Source organism: Sylvia atricapilla, chromosome 1 (assembly GCF_009819655.1).
Source record: "Sylvia atricapilla isolate bSylAtr1 chromosome 1, bSylAtr1.pri, whole genome shotgun sequence".
NCBI classification, from domain to species: domain Eukaryota; kingdom Metazoa; phylum Chordata; class Aves; order Passeriformes; family Sylviidae; genus Sylvia; species Sylvia atricapilla.
In genome coordinates, this window is record NC_089140.1 from 61,474,438 (window position 1) to 61,501,962 (window position 27,525).

The 27,525-nt window shown below is 40.1% G+C and overlaps 1 protein-coding gene across 3 annotated transcripts in view; it reads right to left on the bottom strand.

Moving 5' to 3' along the window:
* Positions 1-2,989: 2,989 nt before the first annotated feature.
* Positions 2,990-27,525, bottom strand: part of E2F3 (E2F transcription factor 3) — a 41,588-nt gene continuing 17,052 nt past the window's right edge. For 2 of the 3 annotated variants that reach the window (XM_066323899.1, XM_066323918.1), the window contains exons 2-7: positions 14,352-14,463; positions 11,755-11,974; positions 11,051-11,211; positions 8,476-8,588; positions 6,029-6,167; positions 2,990-5,305 (exon numbers count right to left, since the gene is read on the bottom strand). In XM_066323899.1, coding sequence (XP_066179996.1) covers positions 5,040-5,305; positions 6,029-6,167; positions 8,476-8,588; positions 11,051-11,211; positions 11,755-11,974; positions 14,352-14,463 — 1,011 coding nt within the window. In that variant the 3' untranslated portion in view covers positions 2,990-5,039. The remainder of the gene's footprint in view (positions 5,306-6,028; positions 6,168-8,475; positions 8,589-11,050; positions 11,212-11,754; positions 11,975-14,351; positions 14,464-27,525) is intronic. The other variant, XM_066323908.1, reaches the window with a different exon arrangement.

Sequence of the window (27,525 nt, forward strand, 5' to 3'; positions counted from 1 at the left end):
TGATAAGGTTAGTGATTCTTTTCCTTCTTTCTTTTCAGTTTCCCATGTTCAAAGTGTTTCACACGCAGTCCTTGAATTCCTCATCTGTGTTCTGGGAGCACTGCACTCACTCCCTCACAGCTCGCCCCACCAGCCAAGTGTTTCTGCTCTGGTTAAACCCAACTGGGCACACACACCAGTGCTGGTTTACAGCTGACTGAAATAGCAAAGAGCAGCCTGCAAGACATAACCAAAAATCTCCAAATGACCAACACTGACAAGCACTACTCATTAAGAGGAGGCAGTGATGTCCAAGAGCAGCTCCCAGGCAGGAATAACCCATGAGTGCCATACCCAGTGACATAAATAGGCCACACTGATCGGTTCCAGCATGATCCGGCAGAGCCTTTACTTTGTCCAGCTGCCAAGAGCTCATAGTATCAAGCAGCCCTTGTGCCAGCACAGTCCTGTTAAGTCCTAGCATGCAGCCACAAATTGGAAGGCACTCTCCTAGAGCTTTGGAAGCCGACAAAACTAAATTGCTTTGTAATATATTCATAGTAAGAGACGAAGCTGAGCACAGACAGCAGGTAGCTCAGCAGGGAGGGAAGGGAGCAAGTAATTCCCTACCACCTCTTGATTACAGGAAAGAAGTTTATCCATATCTAGCAGGGAAAATGCTTTTTATGTGACAGTGGCTGGGAGTACAACTTCCAGTGCTGGCCTTCCCTGGGCTGGCAGCACACATGTTCCAGTTCCTTGAGTGTCCAAACACTCAAGATTACATCCTTTCCAAGTTCCCTGCAGACCTTGCTTTCTACTCTTCAGGGCTGGTAGACTCAAAGACACTAGCCTCAGGCTGGGTTACCAACTGAAGTCATAGGTTTTGCAGGAGAAGGTAGTTGGAAAAACACAAAATCTGGGAAAATAAAATCCAAATCTCAGTTTCAGGTCCTGGTTAGTAGAAGGTATATCCTTAGTGAGTTTAGAGCATCTCAATGAGCATCCTTAGGGAAGGATAACAGCCAGGGAGGTGAGGGCTCAATTTTTACGTGGCAACCTTATTCTCTGATAACTAACATCAGTTTCTGGGTGGAAATGGGTGGGAGGGTACACAGAAAAAAAAAAAAAAAAAAAAAAAAAAAAAAGGTCCTAAAAAAGATACAAGAAATTAGACCTTTTTTTCCTCTAGTCTTGAAATTTAGGAGAACCTGGCTGGTCATTTGTGAACAACTTTCAGCACCACTAGGAACTGGTAACAACCCATTTTTTCCTGTTATATATGACACTTTGTTACTGCCAAGTTTTAGAAATAAAACAGTGAGTAAAGAAACTCCCGGACTTCATAAAGATCAGCATTCTTCTGATCATTGCTTAGCTGCAGAGTAATATCCAGGAAGATCTTACTTTTCTGCAAGAAAAGCAGAACGGGGAGATGATGGATTCTATGAGTTGATATCACTCCACTGACTTTGCTTTACAGGCTCATGGTTCACTTCGTGTTGAGAATTGTTGGCTGCAGGAACAATAATGGCATTGTGCATTAAGTGTGTTTCACACAGGGAGAAAAAACAATATACTAAATTTGGTGCTTTTAAACATAGCTGTTTCATGCTGCAGAAGGTACCTCACATACCTTTCATTCTTTCTACAACAAAAATGTTCATGTCTGCATCAAGACAAAGGTACAATTTATTCTTTCAGGTATAAGTCAAAAGGAATATAGTGACTGTTTCTTGTCATTTGTAGGTGGATGAGTTCTTACTTTAGGTTCAAGAGCATGAATCTCCCTTTTTTTCATTTTTTTCAAACTCCTGTCCTTTGTGTAAAGGAATAAATAGTTGCCTATCATTCAGGCCATGTTGACAGATTTTTCCAAAACCTTCTCCATCTGCTGGCAGCCAAGGAATGCACCACATACAAGCCCCAATAAAACCTCCCTGGAACTCGTACAGTGAATAACGTTGAGATACACCACACTAGCCCCGAGGAGCAAGATTAAGTATTTAAACTGGCTGACTTTTTTTACCCTGCACCTCAGCACATCCCAAGTTTGCAAAGCTGATAGAGAAAGCAGAAAGGAGAGGGGAATATGACATGAAAACTAGTAATCACTAGCAGATTCTAAGGGCAAATAAAATAGTTCTTATGGTAACTGGAGAATAGAGAAAGTGAGAGCAGGCCAGAGGGGTAGAAAATATTTATTGCCACCTCTGCTTGGAAGGGAGATCAGAGAACACAGCCATCCAATCCTCCTTTATTATTTATCAAGAATATAGGGAGAACCTTTGTAATCTTCCTTTCAGTACTGCTGTGTGCAGATGTTTTAATATGTACAAGTGCACAGAGAAAGCAACAGCCTTCTAGTGTGCAGGAAGTTGACAAGACACAAATGACTTGGTCAGAGGTACAACATTTAAACAATCAACCATATTACTGTGATTTTGTTATCCTGATTTTTTCCCCCTTTTTTTTTTGCAGTTGATGGATGGTCATATATCTAGAAAGGTGCAGCACCAATGCCAGAAAAGAAGTAAAAGTTTGTAAATATATGTCTGGCACAAGGGACTGTTGGGAATGACTCAAGAAAACACAACTTGTTTTCAAAGCTACTTTTAGGAAACTTCTGGAGAATTAATCAGTAGGCAGGTTAAGCAGATCCTCAACAACCCCTTTCATGTGATTTAATCCTACAAGAACACCGTTTCTATGAAGCTTGCAAGAAGTTTGTTCCTAATTCATATAAGAAGAGAGGGAATAAATAAAAATAAACTTGTATTATCGCAACCTCTGGATCACCTGCTGTGTCTCTTAACATGTGTCTTTTATTCTTGTTCCACTCTGGCTTAAAAAACCCCACTGAACTTATTGTTGGCATCATAAAAAAAGGGATTGAAACTATGTGGTGTCAAATGAGTGTTTGCACTAATAACGAAAACAGTAACAGGTTTCAAGAAACAGTATGACAGACACCAAGAGTAAGAAAAATTTAAATAGATGTATACAAATCTAAAGTCTTTAAAAAATTTCATTTTTATTGATTCATTACCATACAAAATTTATTCAAATTACATCCATTTGAAGTGGTAAGATCACAGCTAGAGAACATGTCAGCCTTTAATAAATCTATTTACAAAACTCACCATAAAAGCTTTTTTTGTTGGTTTTTTCCTTTTTTTTTTTACAGTATTTTACAGAGGTTTGTTTTGTGGTTTTTTTTTTTTTTTTAAACTAGCATACAATGCAAAGCTAAGTTAGATTAGTATTTTGCCCACACACATTGGGACAAGTGTTTTATTTTACAAAAAAAAGATGGTCTACATTAATCTTCATTTTCTCTTCCTTCGCAAAAGTGCCCCTTTGTCTCGCAAAACTTCATGCTCACACAACTTTTACTTTCCTCTTCCACAAGACGAAAACTTTAAATACTACAATTTTATTTACAGATCCACATCTAAAAAAACTCTTAAAAAATTACAAACCAGATAGAAAATATTCTGGCAGTGTTTACAAATTAATTCTATTGTACAAAACTGCTAGATAACTAAAGTGTGAGTTGAGAACATATATCAAATTAAATACAACTGCTGAATGATCTATGCAAACATTTGTACATATAAACACACACTTAACACTGTTTAACAGTTCTTTATGTGTTGCCCTTTATACATTTGTTATATTCCAAAACCCACACAGTCATACAGTTTCCTTATTAGTACTGTGACTTCTTTCCTTTTCGTGTGTGAGCTTTCATAGCAGCAACTCAATGGTACCAGAAAACCTGCATACATAATATTCTACTACAGTACAAATAGTACTAATTTTCTGAGTATGTCAGATAAGCACAACAGTAATGCAAACAAAAAGATTATACGGGCATCACCTAATCAACATTACATTAATTTAGCCCATGGCAAAATATTTTACACTCAAGAAAAAAAAAATTATTTAAGACTTCTCAGAATTCCTCTGACGTTCAAAAAATAAATATTGGTACTATACTATACTAGCAAAGATCTTCAAAAAATAAATGCAATTCAGTTGATGTGGTACTTACAGTTATGTACTTTGGAAAAAAATTAGTTCCATTTTGCTGGCGAAGAGAATTATAAAAAGCTGTAAGCAGAGGAAGCTAACCCACTGAGATAAATATGATATACTGAACAAACAAAGCTTGGCAAAAGTGTTTTCCATAGAGGGAAAAACCCACAGTGCATCTCTAGTAGGCACTTAACATGAAGCCCCACTTAGTACCACAAAAATTCTTGTACCAGTTCTAATGCACACTGGGGGCAGTAAAATTGAACTGTGCATCTTCGTTCTAGTTTAAAAAAAAACAACCAACAAAAACTACTTTCACACGCACACACACACACACACACACAAGCATTTTTAAAAATCTGCAATTACTACGAGAAGTGGCAGAACTTTATACTTTTCAATATCTGCAATATACACCACATTTACAGTGTATTTTCTTTTCATTAAAAGCTTTTAAGGACATAAGTATTTGACCTCATAATGAGACATATACACAGCTCAAAATGAGCATTATGACAGCAATTTAAACATTCCCACAAGTAGCTGAAGAATCCCATTCCACTCTTTTGCATTACTTCATATTTACGTCCACTGCATGTACAATCCATGTTGTGACACCCAAAAGACATGCATTCTCTGCAGAAGGCACGACCTGAAATACTATTACAAAATTGTTATTTAGGACTAAAGCAGTTCATGAAGCCCTTCTCCGTAAGCCCACTTGTCACGGTAAGCAGAGACTGGGGGAGTGTGAAGACAAAACACCTACGGTCACCTGCTCGCACCTGCTGACTCGCAAGGCACTGGAGCTCGGGGTCAAGTGGATGGCTCTGCTGTAAAAGCCTTCCCTTGTTTCTTATAGTATTGTGGGGAGTATTCAATTAAAATATCAGCACTGTTCAGGAGCCTAGTTTATTCAATAATGCTATTTTACGGTAAGGAGAGGACAACTCTGAATGACGGCAGGTTTTTTGATTCCATTAAAAACATAGTTTAGATATGGACAGCACTTAAGACAATCAGCTGTATATAAATTCATCCATCAGGGAAGGAAGTTTTTCTAAATCATAAGCATCAAAGAGGTCACTGATGCCTTCTTCATCCCCAAGGCTCAGCAAATAATCTTCCTGAAGCAGAGGAGGCAGCAAATTCACAAATGGTCCTTCAAAGTTTGAGGGGATTTGGTCCTCGGTCTGCTGTAGAAGGTTGGTGGGAGAAGCCAATGGAGAGATTGTTGCCATATTTACTGAGCAGTCACCTTGTCCTGAGTTAGCAGAAGCCACTTCTGTGACAGGAGGGAGAGAAAAAAAAATAAAAGATGCCACATTTAATCTCAGTAGAAATATCAGACACACATCAAACAAAGTAACCACTCCAAAAAGGGCCTTTCACAAAGCATCATTTCAACAATAGGGAAATGACCTCCATATAATTTCTAGCCTGTTTTTGATACAAGGGCTTTTGTTACAAAGAGTTTCTCAAAAATGCTCATGTTGCTATCATCTCTGACTTTTCTATTAAGAAGTTATCTTACAAGATTTAAACAACTAGAGGGGGAAATCAATCCAACATCGTGAGATGCCCATTTTTTAGTGGAGTCCACAGTCAAAACCGAGAATTTTCTAGGTACCAGATGTCATCAGTGAAGTAATGTAGCTTCAAATATACCCATACACAGAGATTTCTGTCTCTTATGTTGAGATGAATCTTTACTGCTATGTCTTATCTGAAAACTTAAAAGGACAAAAATGCTCCTTTCTTCAGTATTACATACACTTCGATTACATACAATATGCATATGGGAAACTTACTTTAAACAAATGATGCAAAGGAAAGCTTATTTTCGACTACATAAACCAGAAGTACATAGTGAAAAATTGGTACCTTAGCTTTCCACTTCTTAGAAACGTAAAGCCAAAGAAAAAGAGCTGGAAATGCAAAGTTCAAACTGAAACCTTGAACGTGAGCTTGAAGAAAAGCCATTAGCATTGCAAAGAAATAACTTTACCTTTGGAAATGGTTTTGGAAATATTTCCATTGTGGTCCTGACTATAGGTTTTCATTGGACTGAGGGCATCGTTTTCCTCTGGGCACAGATAAACTTCAATGGGTCCTTGAGTACTAGATAAATGTATCAATGCACTCTGCTAACAAAACAAACATCAGAATGGCGTTACACCAATGAACACAACAGAACTTTGATGACACTGAGTAAGTAAATTCTTACTAGGCTGTGAGTGTTTGAATGCAGTTTTACGAATCAAAAGAACCTGAAAAGAACACCAAGCCTTTTTTTTTTTCTTCAAGACATCAAAGGTTTGGCTGATATATCTTGCAGACTAGATCATAAAAACTTTTCCCACTATATTGTACAAATCTCAAAATCCCACCATTTTTGTGTGTCATATCATAAGAATGGAGGCATAAAGGATTAAACTCCCAACATTTTCTTATAATCACAATAGCCTGGAGCATTCTGACGGAATGGAATTATGGGATGCAAGTCACAGGTTTTATTATTATTCATAACAATAATATTGGATGCACTTGTATAAATGTTTCTGCTTTAAAAAGATGCCAAAACATCTTTCCCACTCTCCCAAAGCCTTCAGCACCTACTCAGCGGAACTCAAATAGCCATATGTAAGTTCACCTATTTATCAGGCAACATTTCCAAACAACATAAAGACCCCAAATCAGCTGCCATTTTCTTCACCCAAACTACTTATATAAGAAGTCCTTCTGTCCCCTCAAGTCAGTGATATTGATGGTGGTTCTAAATAGGAACTGCTAATTTGTTGCAAGAAGTTAATTTTTCCTAAGGTTCACACATCGATGCAATAAACCAACATGACCCAGGCACAAAAAGCCTCCAAAGCTGCTCTTTGCGCTATGATGGAAAATAATAAATTATTCTGGTTATAAATAAACTTGCTGCTGCTGCATTGCCTCAGTAGTTTTCTAAAAAGCATAGATACAGGCATTAGGTACCTCTTCGCAGAGTTGTTTAAAATACTTCCTTTTGTGCCCTTTAACAAAATGTTCCTCTTATTATTCGGGTTCTGACAGTTATGTAACATAACAGACAGCATTTACAAATACAGAGAACAGCAACTGAATGGGGTTTGTCAGGGAAGAGAAGACAGTAAAGAGTACTTAGGGCAATGCTACAGATAATTAGAAAAAAAAAGGAGATGGGAAGAGAAGGAGTTGAAGAAGGAAGGTACTATTGAGTGACTGAGGTGTGCAAAAAAAGGAACACTGAAATGTAATTGCATGTGACAGAAAGAAATAGGACCTTACTGCCCGAAGCTGAAAATTAAATAAGGTGGGTATAGAGGATAAGGGAGGTCTAAGCACTAATTCTAATGACTGTGTGCATCTCTCTCTGCCTGCCTGATTTCGCTGAATTAAAAAATCAAAGCATAATGCCCAGGGGAAAGAAACAGGAAAGCAAACAACAGTAGCAGTATATATTAATGAATACTGATAAAAGATACCCTTTTGCAGCAAAAATTATTTATTCTTCCTGCCAAAACCAGCAACAAGGTTCAAAGGGGAAAGTAAGGACAAAGGCAAAGAAAATAAAAAAAGAAGGATGGAAACCATAATGAGTCTATGCAAGTGAACAATCTTAGGGAAAATAATCAATGACAAGGAATCCAGAGTCTGCTCCTGCCCACAGGGCAGCAGATATGGGTGAGCTCACTGGCCCAGTATAGGGATGGAGGATTAATGCACAGGTATGAACAAAACATTAGCAGTGTTTGTGGCATTAGCCCCATCTCTAGTTGCTGTTTGAGTGAAGAAATCAGGTCCATTTTTTGAACCTCTAATCCAGTTCCTGTCAATTATTCCCATTTGTCCAACATTCTTGGGTCTCTCTTCACAAGTGAGAAATAAAGTAAGTGCCAACAAAGCCAAGATGATGATGAAAGAAGAAAGGGGAAGAATGTGTTCTAGGAGTAAAACACAAATTTCTACAATAACTGTAATGCTTAAAAGAATAAATTCCTACATGAAAACATGTTTCAATAAACGAGGATATCAGTTATATGAGTTGTCAAGATGCTTAAGGCACTGAATTACCCATTAACTTTTTAACTAAAATAAGCAAGCTGAATTTCATGTGAAAGATTTTACATTGTTACAAACCAAGGAAATTTCAATTGTGAAGAGAGAGATTTTTTTTACAAAAAGCATACCAAAAGAAAACATCTGTAAATAGTGTGGATTACTCTGAAGAACCTGAAAGTGATTGAAAAGGAACAAATAACCATTGTTCTGTGTGAATTGATTTTTAAAGTTTCCCCTTCCTTTTCTACAGAAACATCCCTAAACTTTGTAAGAACATGGGACTGTGTACCTAGGCACGTATTACAGTAAGGCTCAGGAGACACTGCATGTACAGAAAAATTATATATAACCTGGCAGAAAATGCCAGGTTCTCCTTACCTCCACTGGGTCAGGCACTTCAAGTCTTGTTTCTGGAGGAGCTTTCACAACTATAACAGTTTGGTCTTTAAGGCCACTAATTTTTCGAATATCTTGATACGTCACATAAGCTAATGTAATCACGGTTAAGGAATTTTCCACCCCAAGTTACCATACACTCAGACTATTTGAAGAGGCAGAAGTCTTTGAATTATTTTTCCATTTTCTCATGTAACACAGCTCTTAGCCCAAGGTTTTGTGTTCTCTACACTGTGATTGCCACAAAGCGCTGTGAGAACTTCCCTTTGATAGAACAGCTGGCAACACTACTCAGTGAACAAAAGGAATTTTCTGCGCTGAGTACTTCTCTCCTAGTCTGTATGTGGGAAACTACGTAAGCTAAGGTTCAACAACCTGAAATTATTCACAGACTCCATGAAGCAAAAATTTTCATGCACTCGCTATCAAAATGCAGACAGCTGAAAAATCACTCAAAATGTGCACGGGAATTTATAGATGCCTGCTATAGGAGTGCATACACAGTGTCATTGAATCACAGAATTCCTCTGGTCTGGAAAAGACTTTAAAAGATCATTTAGTTCCAACCTCTCTGACATGGGCGGGGACACCTTTCAGTAGACCAGGTTGCCCAAAGCCCCATCCAATCTGTCCTGGAGCAATTCCAGGGATGGGGCATCCACAGCTTCTCTGGGCAACCTGTTCCTCTGCCTCACCATCCTCGTGGTAATGGATTTCTGTCTAATATTTCATCTAAACACACCTTCTTCCAGTTTAAAGCCATTTCCCCTTGTTCTGTCACTACACGTCCTTGTAAAAACTCCATCTCCAGCTCTCCCACAGGCCTGTTTTAGGTACTGAAAGGTGCTATAGGGTCTCCTTGGAGTCTTCTATCCGATGGAAAAAACCTAACTTCAGTTTAAACTTGAGGGGCTTTGCAAACATAAGTATATAATACACAGAACATATATAAAATATATAAAAATATATAAACATTTATGCAACATGCATATATTTACATAATAATTTATATTATGAAAAATATTTTTAAAGCCTGTTTAAGCAGCTACTTTAAACCTCTAGAGTGCAGAATGTCAATTTCTGCATAAGCACATGTTTTTCATTTGGTGTTCAACATGTATTTGTCAAAATGCCAGTGTTTTGGGGGTTACTACATGGTGAAGCCTCACATACTGATCCATGTTTGACACTGAGCTGTCAAAGTGCTTTTGGCTGTGAAAAGAACTGTGAAGTGGCCGTGATCACATGCATACAGTTCCAGCTCTTTAGCTTTGTCATCTGTGAAGTACCTGGCATAATGTTTATGCCAGAGAAATAAAAAGCCTGACTTATTATACTTTTTGGTGGTGTCAATGTGCGCTGTTAGGGAGCAGTACAGCAAGACAGACAGCCCAAGCTCCAACACATCCTGCATCTATCTTGGATCAAACAAGTCACGAGGCAAAGTGACAGGTCATCATCTTTCACCCCAATGGCTTTTATCAAGGCTTTTACCATGTGTTAAGTAAGGTCTGCAAAGGCAGAGTTCATCCCCACAGGATTCAGCGCTACAAAAATCGAGAATTGTCATGTTTAGTTTTGTCTTGCTTATGTCTCCTCACAGATTATGCTCTTAGCTGAAGGCGGTGCTGATCCTACTACCCACGCCTCTTGGTGATCTTTGGTTACACCAAAATGTCTATGAAATCCAGTCAAAAGACAACATAGTTCAAGTACTTTTTACCAGTACTCCCACAGTTATTTCCTGTCCTTCAGATCAGAGAATTAATCCACTTCATTAGATGCTATTTAAACACTACTTATTATTTATAATAATGAGTTTTCACATTAGCATTTAATAAAATGCTTTCTTGTGTTGCTAATAGGTGGGAGATCTAAAAAAAAAATGATTACTGGTTATTTACACAGGGTATTAACAGCCAAAATAAGTCATAGGAACCTTACGCAATTTGGTATTGCTATTACATTAAATAATTCAGCCTAAGGTATTTTGAGAGCTTATAAAAATTTTGTCGATATTTTATTATAGATTCTCTAACCAAAGTAATCTGGAACTTTGTTGCAAGTTTCAGATTAAACCAAATCCCAATTTTTATTTTCCTCTTTGTGCCTGTAATTTATATACGTATCACTTTAAAGTGAAATAAATAAAAAAAAGTAAAGACTGAACAGGTCTGTTACCTTATCAGACTTTCTCTTCATGCCTTTATAATTTCTGAACACATAAAACTGTGGTTTGCTCTAGGCTTGAAAAAAATGCAGTGCTATTGGATATTGTCACTCATTAATCAGTAAAGGCTCTTGGTTCTACTCTATGTGAACATAAATGTTAACGGTCTCCTTCATGTATCACCTTTCCTGTTTTTGCCTTTCACATTCCAGAAGAGTTGCAGGTTCAAGCTGCTTAAGCAGCTTTTATACCAAACAACATTAAAACCTTTTCAACTTCTTGAAGCTCCTGATGCTTTCTTTCTACGGCATCACGCAGGGGAAGTCTCCCAGTGCTACAGGGCACAGCAAGGAGGCTGAGCACCTTTGAGGTTTTGGGAAAAAGGATATCTCTGATTCTCTGAGTCCTCCGTTAGCAGCTTGAGGTCCAGGGTGCAGCTTTGGATTAGCTCATCCAGTTTCTTCTCTTCCTGAGTCAGTTCTGTCACCTCCTTGGTGAGGCCCTGGCGCTGCGCCAGCATCCCCCCGTCCTCTGACAGGCTGCAGCCCCTGCAGACACAGAGAAGGAAGATTCTGGAAAATCTGACCCTGCACCATGGTAAAGGGGAGAGACAGGATTTTACATTGCACATCAAGTCCTTAGTCCTTTCTCCCCAAACCCACCCACAGGGAGTCAACGTAAACTACGCTTTGCAGAAAAAGCACCTTTTTATCATAACAACACATTTTGGAACTGCCACTGAGATGTAAGAGTTGAATATTTCTAACTACTTCCAAAAGCTTGTTTCTAACCACAGCTTAAGAAAACCCAAGGGAGGCAGTAGGTAGAGACACATGCCTAAAACTTACTCCACATGCAGAAGTAAATTAATTAATCCAGTTTTCAAACAAAATGCTGGTTCCTAATTTCCCTGACAAATGCTTTTTATAAACTTTTCTTAACAGAAAAATAGGACTTTATGCCTGTTGGAAGGCATTTTGGATGGTTGCTTGGAGCAAAGTGATAAAATGAAAGGTGGGAAAAGAAAAACACTGCTGCCCTGTGATAGTGAAGTCAGCCAGCAGGGATGGAAAAGGATAATGAATACTTACATCCACTGAATGTTGTTTTTGGATTTTTTCTTAATGAGATGGATGCCTTCCAGTACATTGGTGATGTCGTAAATCCTCCTTTTTTGCACCTTGAGGACCTCTGCTGCTCTGTTCAAATCTAGGACCCCATCAGGAGATTGGCTCAGCAACTGAATGAACTTCTTTGTGAGAAGGCCAAGGGATGTATCATACCGAGTCTTTTCTGAAGGAGATTTTGGAGCTTGGAAGGAAAAGGAAAAAGAAAGTTAAATCAGCTTTTTCTCATTTTGGTCCCGAAAGCAGCACCAAGAATGAAATTATATATATTACAGTTACTTCTTTCATTTTTACTAAAGAAATCTCTCATAACTCTGCATTAAGACACAACTTACCACTACGTATTTGAATTTCAAGATGTACTTTTCCAAAAGTCACAGGTACAAGAGCAAATATATACCTTTTTTAAAATGCAAATATTTCCAGTAGTCTGACAGATACATATAGCAATATTCTGCTTAGGCTTTGACTATGTCAATTCATAATAGTATTTTTAGGATCTATTTATCCTGGCAGCAAACCCAAAAAAATCTCCTGTGACTCTCCTTCATCAGACTGATAGCCAGCTTTCATCAGGGTTTGATTTTCCCCTCATGTGAGATAAGTGTTTCATATGCAATTAAGCAGGACTTAGGTGTACTTCAGTGGGTGAACACAACGACAGATTCCATCAGTGCCAGACTCCACTAGAGTCTCCGCTAGCTAGAGAAAAGTCAAGTGAATTAGAGCAGATTGATGTAAAATACAATTTGTAATCATCATTGCTCTATAACCAGGCAATGCTCAAACTGGGGGAAGAGTATCCGTATCTTCTAAATTAGAAGTCAGCAAATGGCTTGAACCAATTCATGGTTTCCATGCACAAATGCAGCATCTATGTACTTAACAGATGGGCTTTTAAAAGTTTAAATACTTGGATCAGAGTGACTTCTAATTCTAAATGTTCAAGGCCTTTCTGTCAAGGGAAATGAGCCAGTCATTATTACAAGTCTGCTGGGCTGGTACATCTCAAACCCTTCATTTGCTTCCTGTATTATGCAGCATGGAACTTGGGTTGATTTGGCAGTCTTTTCCATGTTTTCAAGGGTCAAGTCATGCATTAATCTGCAGAAATCAGTCAAAACTTCACCTACGAGTGAACCTTTAGATTATCCTGAAACATTTTGAAGAATACAATGGCTTTTCCATGAAAACCAAGACGTTGCATCTTTGCAAAGATAACCAGATAGCTGTATTTCTTTGGGTAGATTCAGGGCTTGTCTGCGCTGGGATACGGAAGAATATTCATAGAAAGGCTTGGGTTGGAAGTGGAACTTAGAGATCATCTAGTTCCACCCTCCCTGCCATGGATAGGGACACCTCCCACTAGACCAGATTGCTCAGAGCCCCATCCAACCTGGCCTTGAAACACTTCCAGGGATGAGGCATCCACAGCTCCTCTGGGCAACCTGTTCCAGTGCCTCACCACCCTGTAAGGGAAGAATTTCTTTCCAACTTCTCACCCAAATCTCATTCACATCACTAACACGACCTTGTGGATTTAGAGCAAGGGTGGTTGGTTTGCCTGGGTTTTGTTTGGGGTTTAGAAAAGAGTAAGAGGATCAGAGTGATAACAGTAAGAAGCGACTGGACCCCCACCTAAAATGGCTTGTGCTCCACATCATGCACCAAATGTTGCAGCAGCATCCTATGCATCCAACAGTACTGAATTTCTACAGAATCCACTTGACTTCAAAATAGGCTTCATTTAGCTTAATGAAGTTTAGTTCAATTAAATCAAATGTGGTCGTTTAACTCCTATACTTTAAGTTTGTATCTTCAACTAATTTCAGTTTTCCTATCTGCCTCAACAGAAAGCAGTAGACTGGTGAGGAAGGATCCCTTGGCATCTCTTGCTCTGACATCGCTACCACTGCTGCCCCATCTGGCTCCCTCTGCCAGCCTAATTCTCCTGCTGAAACCTCCCAAACAAGACAGCAAGGCTACAGCCCCCAGCTTCTGTTGCAAGAAGTCCACTGCCCAAGGCAATGCAGATGTGCAAAAATTAGTACTTAGAGCAGCTAGGCAGTGGCAGTATCCAGAGTCACACTGCAGGGGCTGAAGGCAGCTCGGATGCCACAAAGAGCATTTATCGTGCTGCGCTGCTGAGGCACAGCCAGCAGTCTTTGCAAATCCCTGCCCAGGGAAAGAAGCCTGGCAGCCACCTGCTGTATTCCAGCAGCAAAGGAGGAGGCTGGCCTGATGAGCCTTGCCTAACAACTGTGCATTCGATCCCATCACCCACCTTCACTCCTCAGCATCCACCTCTGTAAGCATCCCAGCACCATGCCCTCGGCTGAAGGGGAGACCCCGGCAGAGAGAATGAAGGCTGCCCAGCAGGGAGAGGGACACACCTGGCAGCCAGGAGCCTCTGCAACCTCTTAGCAGCTCTGCAGCAACCCCTGCATGCAGCAAGCCTGCTGTGCATTGCCTGGCTTAGGGGGTGAGTTTGTTGTATACACGTCTAGATGGGTGTAGGTAGGTAATGCAGACTGAAGACAGCATGTTACAAGTTCCCTTACTTTTTGGACTATCTGGACTTCTTGTTGCAGCTCTTCCTTTCCCCTTTGGAGTCTTTAGTCCTTCAGCAAGATACTGGTGGCCGCTTTCCCCGAGCTCCAGCCTTCGTTTTGCCTGTTACAAAAAAAATTCGGGGTTTTTTTTAATTGATGGATTGCTAAGTATATTTCACTTTATCAAGCACAGTATTGGGATGATAGAAAAGGCAGAGAGTGGTGAACTTTTCACAGCAAGGTATCAGTACAGGTTCACGGCCCACATGCATCACAGTGGAATCCAAATATTTACTGGAATCCTAAGGCAGACTTAAATACATCACTCAAAGGCTACACGGATGAGGTTTTTATTTGAGAATTCAGCAACTTTTTTCTAGATTTGAAAAACCGAGTTACAATTGCATGGTATATTTCAGTCTGGTCTGGACCTTCTTGAATAGGTATGAAAGATTTTGGCCCTTATTTGAGTTGAGAACATTTCATTCAAGAAAAAGACAGCCTCTCAGGCACCCACAAGTATGAACCCACAAAGCTAACTTTTCCTTTGAAAAACTCTTTATATCCATCTAAGTTTGTGCAAAAGTAGTGCTACTGCAAGTTATATTCTTCCCTTCACTATCTGAGAGGATGGCTTTGAAGGCGACCAAAAATTTCCACTATTATGAACTTCCCATCAGTGAAATACATGACATGACACCAAGAGCAGCATTGGACAAGTCTTCTCCTCCTCTGCCTCTCAAAAACTTGTCCTCATTGAAAGCACAACCACTACATTTATTTCACATTGGCTAGCACATGGGCAGCCTAAATAAAAGTAAAGTGGAGCAAAAGTAGTACTAGACCGTACCTGAAAATCAGCTAAATGTTACATTCAGCTCATACATTCAGCTGTGTACGTCTTGAATAATGAAAACAGTGAATGAAACCCTTCAACTTTGCAACACGCAGACAAAGTGCAATGAAAGCCACCACCAATATGAATTCTGTTCCTAGACAGAAACACAATATACTATCTTTGGAAACAATTCTATACCCTTCCTTGCCACTCAGGTTACTGAAATTAAATCTGGGGATACTTGTTATCCTAACAATAGAAAGCACATTACCTGGAAGACACAGGAAAAAGAAGTTTTATGTCTAATCAAGTTTAGACAAATAACTGTTTCTAAAGAATGTTGTTTATTCAGTTAGATAGAGCAATTCAGAGTACATTATTTGCTTGTTTTTTAAGATTCACCCCACAGGGCTGGGTAATGTCCTGCTCCTCAGTGAACCAAGACAAAACAATACATTCTGCTATGGACTTCTAGACAGGTATTTCTGGATTGTGGATTTGTCTTATGCATTTTACTTTGGGTCTGTGACCAACAGAAGACTCTAAATAAATTAATTTATATGCATTTATTTATGGGCAGCTAACAAACATCTTTCTGTTGGACTCTGCTTGTAAACCTCAAACTTATTAAAAAGGCAAGTTAAAGCACATGAAACTCATACAAGTCCATGGTGCAACAGCACATGCAGAGCACTCAAGCCACTCTCCTCCACATTTTGTGTGAAGGGGCATAAAATTCACTGGCAACAGGGCAAAACTGAACTGCATCCTTCTAACCAACACAGGCACCACACTGCCAGCACACCCCTGGTGGCAGCTTCTAATAGCACGAAACACCTCTGCTCCCTTCAGCCCTGTAATCCAAGGACACAGATTTCTAAAAGGTCAAGTGTTAACAAAGGCATCCAGCTAATATGTTTAGCCAATGTAATTGGATTAAATTAAGATTACAGCCATTCCACAGGGAGAAATACATTTCACACTTTTTTATTTAAGTGTTTTTCCACCCTGAGAACTGTAAGAGCAAAGGAAGGAGGGGTGAAAAGGGAACAATTCAGGGCGTGGGAAGAGTAGGTCAAAGGGATACAATTAAAGATAAAAGAGAATCTCAAAACCAGGTGTGAGAAGGAGGGGCAATGCTTAGGACGTAAAATCCAGAGATTTGCAGCTCTCTCCATCAGAGGAGAAACGCAGGTTTGGATTATACATCAAAACTTTTTGTCTCAACTTGTTTGCAAGACACAAACAACAGTATTTTGCCTTTGCTTTTGTGGTTAAAGACTTACATAAGTTTTTCCCGTGAACTTCAAATAATCAGAGAGAACACAGACAGCATCCTTTGGCTGCACAGAGCAGCAAAAGCCTGCCTGCATGTGCTGGGGCTGGCACAAACAACACACTCTTGTCAGGCTCAGCAGCACAGTGCACCTATAGACAGTGTAGGGCTAGTTAAAAAAATACCACATGACAGAGAGAGCTCCCCAAGATTGCTGGTTTTTACGGTATGGAGCATACAGGAAACCCGAGAGATATACAGAGCAAAATATTTTAGTGGAGTTGAAAAGATCCTGATAACTGAGAGGCAATTTTAGGAAACCCTGGGGAATGTTTCATTTCAGGCCAGATGTTACACGTCACTCAGCAAGTGCTCGCTTCCCCTTCCTGTTTTACAAACTTCATAACTGACAAGATGTAGGACCGAAGTGCTGTATTCTCTCAATCTCTTCTTTCATGAATTACAGACTAAAGATTTCCTAGTGCTGTTTTGTTTGCACTAGAGATCCTCAGTGACTCACAGTTTCTCTCCCATCTCCAAAATTATTCATAGTGCCTTCCAATATCTGGCTTCTCTTCAGAAATCTCAGGATCTGTGATCACCAAATCAGTGAGCCTTTAAAAAAAAATCTTGATTGTGTCACTTATTTTTGCTATAGCACTATTTATACAAATTAGAATTATTTGTCCTTATTGCATTACCTGATCCATCATAGCATGCACAACCATCTGACACGGTATGAGAGACCTGCTAAGAAGCAACAAGCCAAAGGACACCAGTACAAAGCATCCCAAATGACAGGGACAGATAGGAAGAAAAGAGACAAAAAATTTCTCAGCGACATGAAATCTGAGTGCAAGAAATGGGAAGGCAGATTCTTTAGGGGGACGGTGAAAGGAGCACAAAATACATGGAACTATGAGACAGGTAAGCCACAAACTGATACATTCCAGCAAGAGACACAAAAGTAACAGGAAAGCATCCCATTAAGCTAAACTAGACACCTACCTACATAGCCCCTTGGTCAAGATGTAAAAATTGTGGCATCAACTGTTTCAACTTAAGTTTCTCTTCCAATACTATGAGTAATCCCTGATATAGACCCAACTACAGAGCACTGTTCAGTGCAGACCACTAAAAACTGGTGACATCCTGAGTCCTATGTAGGTTTGACCTTTTAGCTTCAATCTCTTTAAAAAAAAAAAAAAAAAGAAACCCAGATAACCAGATAGCTACCACAACCAACATCAGAGGCAAACCCACAAGAATGTCTTTTGTAAGAATACTTGTCTCTAGAGGAGAATAGTTTAAAAACTCCTAGGATAAGCTACATATTTTCAAGTACACAGGACCTAATGCAATTCACTTTACAAGACTCAGTCTCATGGATTAACTTCCAAGAGGAGGCTGGAGGCAGGTTATGCTTACAGAAGAGAAGGAGCAAGTGTAGTATTAATTAATTGACAAAAGGGGTGGAAAAGGTGCAAATGGGAAATTACAGTCCACTCCCTTTAATGGGCTGGTTTGGCTTCATGGCTACCTGGGTCTATCAGGTTGCTGACACCATCTCTTCTGCATCCTCCTTCCATCCCTGCTCTCCTGGTGCAAGCAGCACCTGATTTTTATGTCCTCATCAGCCCCCACAGACAGGTGATTCAAGAGGTCCCTACCAGCAGTAACTTAGTCCTACTCCGAAACAGAAATGATTTTTTTGCCGGGTTATCCCTTGTGGGCGATGAGCCCGCACCAAGAGCTGCTGAGAAGCTCTCAGTGTGTCACTTGGGGCATCAGATCGACCTTGGAGCAGCTCCAGGATCACACAGCAATCAACTTCAGTTCTTGGAGAAAGAAACTGGCAACAGCCAGAAATAAAGAAAAAAATTCAGCGTTACCTTGTAACAGACAAGTAAGAGCTAAGCATCAGGTTAGAGCTAGCACAGGGTTTTGTCAAGACAGCAGAGCACAGTGCCCAGGTGGGGCAGACATCAGTTTTTGCATGATACCCAGCCAAAGCCTTAGCTTCTCTGAGAATTATATATTTAAGTTTGAGGGAAGGAGCAGCAAAACACTCTCTAATTCTTTCCAGTGATAAAATCACAGAGAAAAATTTTCCCAAATTACGCACACTACAATTTGTCCTGCGAGATGCGTCTCTCAGCTTTACTACTGGATGCAAGTTAGTAGCACTGTTTGCAAGAGACAGACCTAAGAAAAAAAAAAAAAAAAAAAAAAAAAAAGAAAGAAACCCAGATAGCTACCACAACCAACATCAGAGGCAAACCCACAAGAATGTCTTTTATAAGAACACTTGTCTCTAGTGGAGAATAGTTTAAAAACTCCTGAAATATTGTCTGAAACATCGCTGCGCCCATTAGGCTTCTGCAAGCACATAAAACTTGCCAGAAGAATGATCTGAGTTGGGCATATTCTACTACCCCAAAACCTGAAATTTAAAGTCATATATTCCATCTCCTTGGAGTCCTGACACCTATCAACATCCCCTGCTTCCCTAGGAGGCATTCAAGGTGTATTTGAGGAGCAGCATTCTGATTTAAATACAAAAGGACAGAAGTTGACCTCAGCATGAGAACAAAAGTAACCTGGGACAAAGCCTAGTGAGATGGGGACAGAAGATAAAAACTTATTCCAAAAAACAATGGGATGAGGAGCTGAAAAGAAACACCAGTTTATGGTCGACCAGGCTGGAAAAACAGGAAGACGGGAACAACCAAGCATGGCAAGGAATAAATTGTTTGTATTAAGTGATAGCTGACAGTGAATTAAGCAGCAAGCCAGAGAAATGTGTCTGAGGGCTGAGCTCTGGGTGTCTCAGAGCTAGGAGTAAGATGGGTAAGTTAAGCAAGGGACGATGACTAAGCCTGGTGTAGTCTCTAGAAGATACTACAATTGCTAGGGGCAGATAAAATGGCAGCTTCTCTGTAATGTCACCACAGTGCTGATATTCCTGGGGAGGGGATGCAAGCCTTTCCAGCGAGCACAGATAAATTTTGACTGCAGCAAGGAAGCCATAGCATAGGGTTCTTTACCAATCCCCATATATTTTGCACAGGCTTTCTCCCACATTTTCTAAATTAAGCAGTCGCTTAAAAATACAATTTAAAAGCTGAGGTTCTGGAGGCATGAACTCTAGAAAGCTGTTCCAGAGGTCAGGAGCTGCACAGAAGAAAGCAAATATATTACATGAAAGGGTAAATTAAACTGGATCTTGATGAGGAAGGAATATAAGAGAGGACGCAGAAGAAAAAAGACACCTTGGGGTGAATGCAGGGAAATATCCATGCACTAAGAAAATGTCTCCACTGAACGAAGGGACACAGGCTGAGCATTTAGAACACACTCCAATGAACAAACCCTGGTATGTGGAGAGCCATGAGTGTCTGCCAGAGGGCTGCACCCAGCTGAGGGCATGGCAAGCATTCGGGAAGACTGGAAAATAGGGAGAGGTGCAGAGAGGAAAGCAGAGGAGCTCTAAGTAAGGAAGGGGCTCAGCTCTGCTGGTCAGCTCACAAGAAAAGAGACATCCAAGGTCAGCAAAAAGATGCAAGAGGAGTTCCAGACTTCTTGGCTTCTAACTCCTACTGACAACTCATTTCATACCCACTACCTCATTTCTCAACAGAAATAAAATTTGCAGTTCAAACTCCTGGAAGGGAGATGGATTTCCATCTCCCATGAAGAAATACTTACCCCAGTGGTCTACACACAGACACCAATAATCCGCACCATACTACCCCTTTCAGTAATTAACTCTTTTAACTCTTCAGAGATTAACTCTTGACAGTATAAAACATTTAAGAAAAAGTTTAAGAGAAAAATAAGAAAATAAAGAAATAGCTGGGAATTAAACTATTGGTACGTAAAAGACAACAAAGTGTGTCCTTAAAACGAAAGTTCTGTAAGTTCACTCAGGTCTTCCCAAAGTATTACTTCTCTATGAAAAGAAGGCAGTTCCATACAGAGGAATAAGACCAGGAATGCCACTTTTAATGAAAACATGACCTCAAAATTTAGTTTTAGTCACAGCCATTCATAAGACTGAGGTAAAAAACACAAAAAAGTATACAAAAATAGTGCCTTTAAAATTGAATACATTGTAAAATCAACACAAGGCAGAAAAGGAGTCTGAAATAACAGCTACTTATTCGTCAGGATTATTACTTGAGTGACAAGCACCTTGTATTTAAAGTAAAATGTTAAGAATCTTTTTAAAGCAAATGAAAACACAGTTTACAGAAATCATCCTGATCATTCTAATCCAACACAAAAGCCCCAAACTGTCTTCTCATAAAACAGCAGCTGTATTTTAAAAAGGACCGAAAAGTACTTTCTATTATAGCAACTTCTGTTTCCTAAGTTATCACCTTATTTTTCCGCTTATTATAGTTTTGACCGAGGGAAATTCTTCTCTAGTTCTTATATTGAAATTATTAACTCAGCTACAGTCAAATTGTTTGTTTTTAATGTAGATGAGTATTAAAAGAAAATCCCTTCTATATGTCTTAATTTGGTTTGTAATTCAGTAAGAGGCATGTCACAATTACCAAATTAAATGGCATTCTGATCACATGCAGCCCCTCCCCATTAGGTATTTGACACTGAGGGCTGGAGGCTGAGATGCTGCTCTGGGGAAGTTTCTTTCAAGTCCTAATTAAACCATCCTACTTCTATCGATTTTCCATGATTCCCTCAGAAGCATCCAAGAGTCAAGGAAGCCATGAACTGTGAACACTTAAAAGACGAAACCACACAACTTTCATTTAGCTCCAACAAGTTAAAATGTGGGTGGCCAACTTTCAGTGGCAAATTCTTGTATAAAAGTGGGACCCAAGCCAGAGGAACTGAGCGGCAGCTTTCCCTTCTCAGGATGAATGTGCAGGAAGAAGCAACGCAAGTGCCATGAGTGCCTCTCAGACATTGCTGCAGAACATCCCACAAAGCCATTTCTGACACCCACAGAAAGGAATACATCAGCTTTCAGGCACGCTCAGCGATCTGAGCACGAGTAGCTCACTCCCATGTTAGCGGTGCTGTGCATTGATGGCACCCCAATGAGGCACTTCACCCTCTCATCTCGAGCCTGCCTGAACAGAAGAACATTTTCAACTGCTTTTAGAGGAAACACAACTGTGTTACACAACAAGCCTGAACCAAATCAAGAAAGTACTGAAATGTAGCAATGAAAAATGCTGGTTTCTCCCTACACCTGCACAGCAGGTCATTTTTACTGAAGCAGGATTATAATCCTAATATACTAATTGCCTTTGATTTTCATCCTGATATCTTATGTGACCTGACTCGCCCTCTGATCAGATTATCTCATTGTCACCAACACTAATGTAATTTTGAAACCAAGATAAGTGGACAACCCTGTTTGACATCACTCCATTTTAAGCTCATAGATCTACTAGAATGCCATGGGCTCAGCCCCACACCCCACCAAAACCGCACTCAGTACAGTGGCCAGGGCAAAACGTGCAGCTTATCTTGTTTTCCTACTCTGCTGCAGTATTTTCTTTGCACTAAAAGAGGAAGGACATTACAACGGTTGTGCAAGACATAAACCAAAGCGTAAGCCACGTTTCTGGCCTCAAACCAAGAGAATTACACCTAGGCTGCATAGGAAATGAATCATCTGAGATCTTTCTTATTGCAATTTTTCCACCAAGTACGAAACAATTACTTCTTACTGGAAGCAATGGCTTTGCACTGTACCAAGGCTGAAAGCTCCAGTTACCACTTCGTGTTGAAATATGAAAAGTTGTTTTCAGGAAACTGCACCCAGTTTTCATCTCAACTGCTACACTGCCCAAGGTGAGGAGAGTGTGTGTGTGTCTGGGCAGTCCCGAAACACCTCCATGCAACCCCCTCATCCCACCAGCTGCCAGGGGCTGAGCTACACCTGCTTGGTTAAGGTGGAAGCTGTGGAGACAAAACTTCCAGAAAATGTCATGACAAACAGCCAACACTTGCACGCAAAAGTGTGGCCAGACTGACACCAGCATCTGGGGTGTGGAATCCTGACCACAGATTTCTGGGGGTGTCTGGATGCAGCAGAATCGTTTCCCTGCCATTCCCTGGGAAGCATGGCCTGGGTGGTAAGGTGGTAAGGCCACCTGTCACTGGCAGGCTCCAATGCCAGCCTCATCCTACAAACTGGTGTCAAAGCTACCAGCCCATCTGCCTACCCCCATTCCCAAAGACACCACCTCAGCAAGGCTGCTGCCTCCAGAGCAGAGCTCGGGGATTTTCAGTTGTGGTTGGCAACAGTGATTTCTCACCGCGCACATCCTTTGAAGAAAAGAAGACTGTCACAGAACAGGCCTGATGCTGAACTTGCAAACTCATGGCAAGCAGCTGGGTTGGGGGTGGGGAACATGACGGGACACAAAACAGAGAGGGGACAGGATGTGACAGCAGATCAGCCATGTAAGAGAGTTCTTGGTGTCATTTCTTTGTATTGCCTTTCTGTGTAACAGTTCCACCAGCACGGGTCCATTTCTTATGTCACCCATTGACACCAAAGTAAGCCAAATAAGGAAATGATAGTTCAATTCACATGGTGTATGACAGGGCGACATCTCCGTGTGGCCTCAGAGCTGCTTGCAGTGTTTCAGTCCTCCAGGAGACTTTCAGTCTCCTAACTAGCAAAGGTAAAGTTGAACTGGACCAAGAGGAAGAAGTATTTTCCTATCATTTTACAATTGATCCCAAAGAAAAAACATTGATAAGCAAATCAGTCTCAAAACACATCCCAGAGATATTTCTGACTTCTGTATTAAAGGATTATTTTTTATTTTTAAAGCTAGTAACTTCAAAATAAGATTCCAATTGAATGTGTTTCACTGAGTGGCTTCCACTCTATGTGTGGAAATCAGCACAGCTACTTAGAAAAGAAAAACTTTCAAACGCTGTCAGTGGTCTGCCAAATTGTCTATTAAACAAAGAAGCCCTGAGATTGGGGGAGGAAGGATACTGAGAGCTGGAGAATATAATAAGATGAACTTCCTCGTAGGAAATTCCAGTAAATGCCATGGAGCATTAGATAAACAGGTTAAAAATTAGCAGCAGCATTCCAAGCACATATATTGACACAGTAATCAGGAAAAGTGTTGTTCCTCACTCACAAAACATACAGAATAAAGCGATAAACCTCTCTAGGAAGATGTAACTTATAAGACTGGCTACATACAAAGTGAAAAGTGAGGAAAAAGAGGAGCATTTCCAAAGCCACACCAGTGCTATCTCAGTGTAGGTGCTCTGTAATGGTGCAAGATTGGGCTTGCTTTACAAAGTTCACTCACTAAACTGCCTGCCTAAGCCACAGCATCCTGAGCTTTGTTTTCCTTGAACACAGGATACACAGAAGAAAGGATGATGTCTGTGGAATTTCACAAATGAAGCCTCTAGAGTGCAAGATTTCACGTCTACATGTGTCTGCGTTTTGCCATGTCCCACCCTGGCACCCCAAACCTTCCTGTGCTTCATACAAAATATCCAAACCAGGTTATACCAGAGCAGTGCCAAGGACTGAATCACTTCACTCACTGAGGGGTGATTCACAGGGAACAAACAAGCTGGTACATTCTTACAAAACTTGATGACAAAAAGAATACATATGTAAACACTTCAGAAACTACAGCAGACAGCTACAAACTAGAAGGTAGAAAGTTTTAAACATCCAGGTGCACATGAGCATTAGCATGGGGTCTTCACATCCCCAAGGCAGGTGAATACTTCCTTAAAAAAGGTCAACACCAATCTTGACTCCGTATTTTTAATTCACTGCCTGAGGTACCATGGATCTTACGTCTATCTACTTTTTAATTTAAGTAATTAATTCATTAATTGATTAGTTATGAGAATTCAGATCTGAAGTAGCAAAATCTTTTATTTGGAAGTATTTTCTTAACCCAGTTCCCCCAAGTATAAAAGCATATAGCAGGATTCCTCAAAAGTAATAAACGGACTTTGAATCCATTTAGGGTGATAAAAATATTATCTAGCTTTCAAAGGTCATTGTGAAAGTTGACAAAAAACATTCAGGCGAGATGCAATGATTTGCATTTACAGAATCCGACAATGAGAAATAATATGGGGTCCTAAGCATTTACTGCAATGCAGGATAGTTCTGTACATTATGCAAATTTGAGAGTATTAGTTCACTTTAGAGAAGTCTCAACATTGTTCAAACAGATTATCCCTGATAAGTTATTTCTGCACCTACAAGGAACTGTAATGATGACTTTGCCCAAGAGATCAATTTATCATTCACAAGTTAATTCAGCATAGTTTTGAAAATTAAATTACCAGCATTGCATTAAAAAAAAAATTCCTTACATAACCTTGATGAAGTTAACACAATAACCTCTACCACATACCAAACTTCAGAGTGACAAAAATAAGTAAGTGCCCAAGAAACTGAAAAAGTTTCCATATCCAAAAGCAGCTATTGCTAGAAGCAGTCGGAAAGGAGGCTCCTGATTAGCAGAAAGTTGCAGAAATAGATGAAAGATTACAAGAAGAGAGCAAGGGAAAAATAACAGATAGCAGGAACCTAAAGACCCCGGCCATGGGTGACAGCCTCCACCCTAGAGCTGGAGCTGGTACTGCCATCAGAAGGCGTCTTTTCACAGCACATTCAATTGATGGCAAACTGAACACAGTGTTCACCTAGCCTGGGCTGCTGAACTCCAGAAACTGATGACTTCCTGACTCCCCACATCAAGGTAGGCAGCTGCTGCATTTACTGTTATCGCACAGGTCAGTTTGGCAACAGCTTACACGGCTGAAACGGCACAGAGACAGCCAAGTTCCTGATGTTTTAAATGCTGTGTAATGTCACAAAGAACAACTAATCCACTGAGCTTTCACTGTGATGCACATTCTACCTTGGCAGCATTTTATCAATCCATCAGCCACACCACGGAGCAGAACAACCTGGCAAAACGACGACAAACGGATTTGAAATAGGAAGTTTTACTTATTCTCATGGACAGAGAGGGAATAAAAAAAAAAAAAAAAAAAAAGACAAGATGGCAGCAGGCCTTAAGTGAAACAAATGGCTGTTGGTAGACTAAATAATTTTCTTTTTCACATTTAGGAAAATCCTGTCATGCACAGGACAATCTAAAACAACCTTTGTGACAACCTAATTTACACGACAACAACCAAACCAGATGGTTTTCCAGGGAGTCACAGTTAATGAATTTCCAGGGAAAAAGGCACTAAAGTTGCTGCTCTTTCAGATTATATAGGATATTTTCAAAAAGTTATCCCTTTTGGCTTTGGGGAGGCAGAAAATCTTCAGTCATACAGTCAAGGACTTGAACCTATGTGAAAACTGACCCACACCAGACACAATCTATCCCTTCTACTCTGTCTTCTTTACAATGTATTTCCTAAACTAAACACCTTGAGATGACTTCTCCAGAAAAATTAGTAGTGCCCTGAAGTCTCAAATTTTAAAATGAAGTGAATTTGCATTTTTCTCTCTAATCTACACTTTGATGAAAGAAAAGAATCTGACTTTCTAATATGACCTCCTACATATCACAGACCCTAGTTGCTGTGCTATTGTAGCCAAGGATAAGAATGCAATTTTAGAATCTTTGTTATGAAAATGAGATGAATAAGCACCTGTCAAGAAGTGCCATAAACACAGTTGCTCCTACCAAAAAGCAAGTAAAAGGATTTGCTAACCTCAGAGCTGTTCAGAGTTGAAATTACAGAACATAACTCTACAGAGAAATTACAGCAAAACAGTCATTGTGTCTAAACTTGAAGGCATAAACTCATTATTTTCTTCTCACTTAAAAAAAAATCTAATTTCCACTTTGACTTTGCATTGTTTAAGCTTTTAATATTAAACTCTCTATGTGCTCAAGTTCAACAACTTAAGAAATCCTTTAACACCGGAATCATCTCAGGGAGCGGCTGAGGTGAGAAAGCACCTCTGGAGATCATCTAGTCCGCCAGATGTTGGCTCAAAGAGAAGGCAACTAGAACAGGATGCTCAGGGCTTTATTCAGTTGGGTTTTTAATGTGGCCAGTGAATGCAACTCCACAACCTAAGGTTCCAGCGTACATTTGCTGTATCATCTTCCTTTTCAATGGACTTTCTTCATTTCAATTATTGCCCGTTGCCTTTTATCCTGTCACTGGCCACCACTGAGAATAACCCGGCTCCCAATCCTGTATCTCCTATCAGACAAGTCACTGCTCAAAATTAATTTCATAAGCAAAATATTGCTTAAGTTGCACTGAAGGGCATAATTCATGCTGCCCTGTTTAACAGCATCTTCTAATTTCAAGATCTTTCCCTTGCAAATACTAGCACTGAACCACATATGTTACTTTAGGTATCAGTCACACCGAAACTGCTGACTGAGGCAGAAGTACTCCCAGTCTTGCTCGGGTTTTTTGCACATGCCAGGATGCAAGCCTCAGTGCCACTGCCTCTCAGCGTTGTGCTGGAATCTGGTGTGCAGTTGCTTGTCCACTACAGACTTCCCAGAAGTGCTGCTTTCCAGGATACAGGCCCCCTTTCATAAGGCATGGCTTGCACTCCCTGTGCTCTGGCATACAACTTTGCCTCTCGCCATATTAAAGACACAGTGTGTCTGAATGTGCCTGCAGAGCAAGTTGTGAGAGCAAATTATCATTTACTATTCTGCTGGCAATTACTATCAGTAACAGGTTTTTTGTTTACTGCTGCAGTAATGATGAAAGCATTCCATAGTATTGGGATTAGTGCAAATACTCACTGGAATCAATCAAAAGGACTCTCTTCCTGCCACTTAGCTGATTTTTTTAAACCAACTTCATACTGACAGTTACTTTTGTTAATCAAAATGCTTTACAAAATGAAACATTTTCTATCAGCCTCATTCACACATCGGACAGCTGTACCTTTGTTGACTTCTAGCTTCAGCAGGAGAAGGGTGAAGTTAGGAACAGCAAAAGCTGGCTGTGGGATATCGCTAGTAAACACTTTTGGAGACACCACAGGCACTCTTTGCAGTGCTCTATACAGAAAAACTCCACCATCA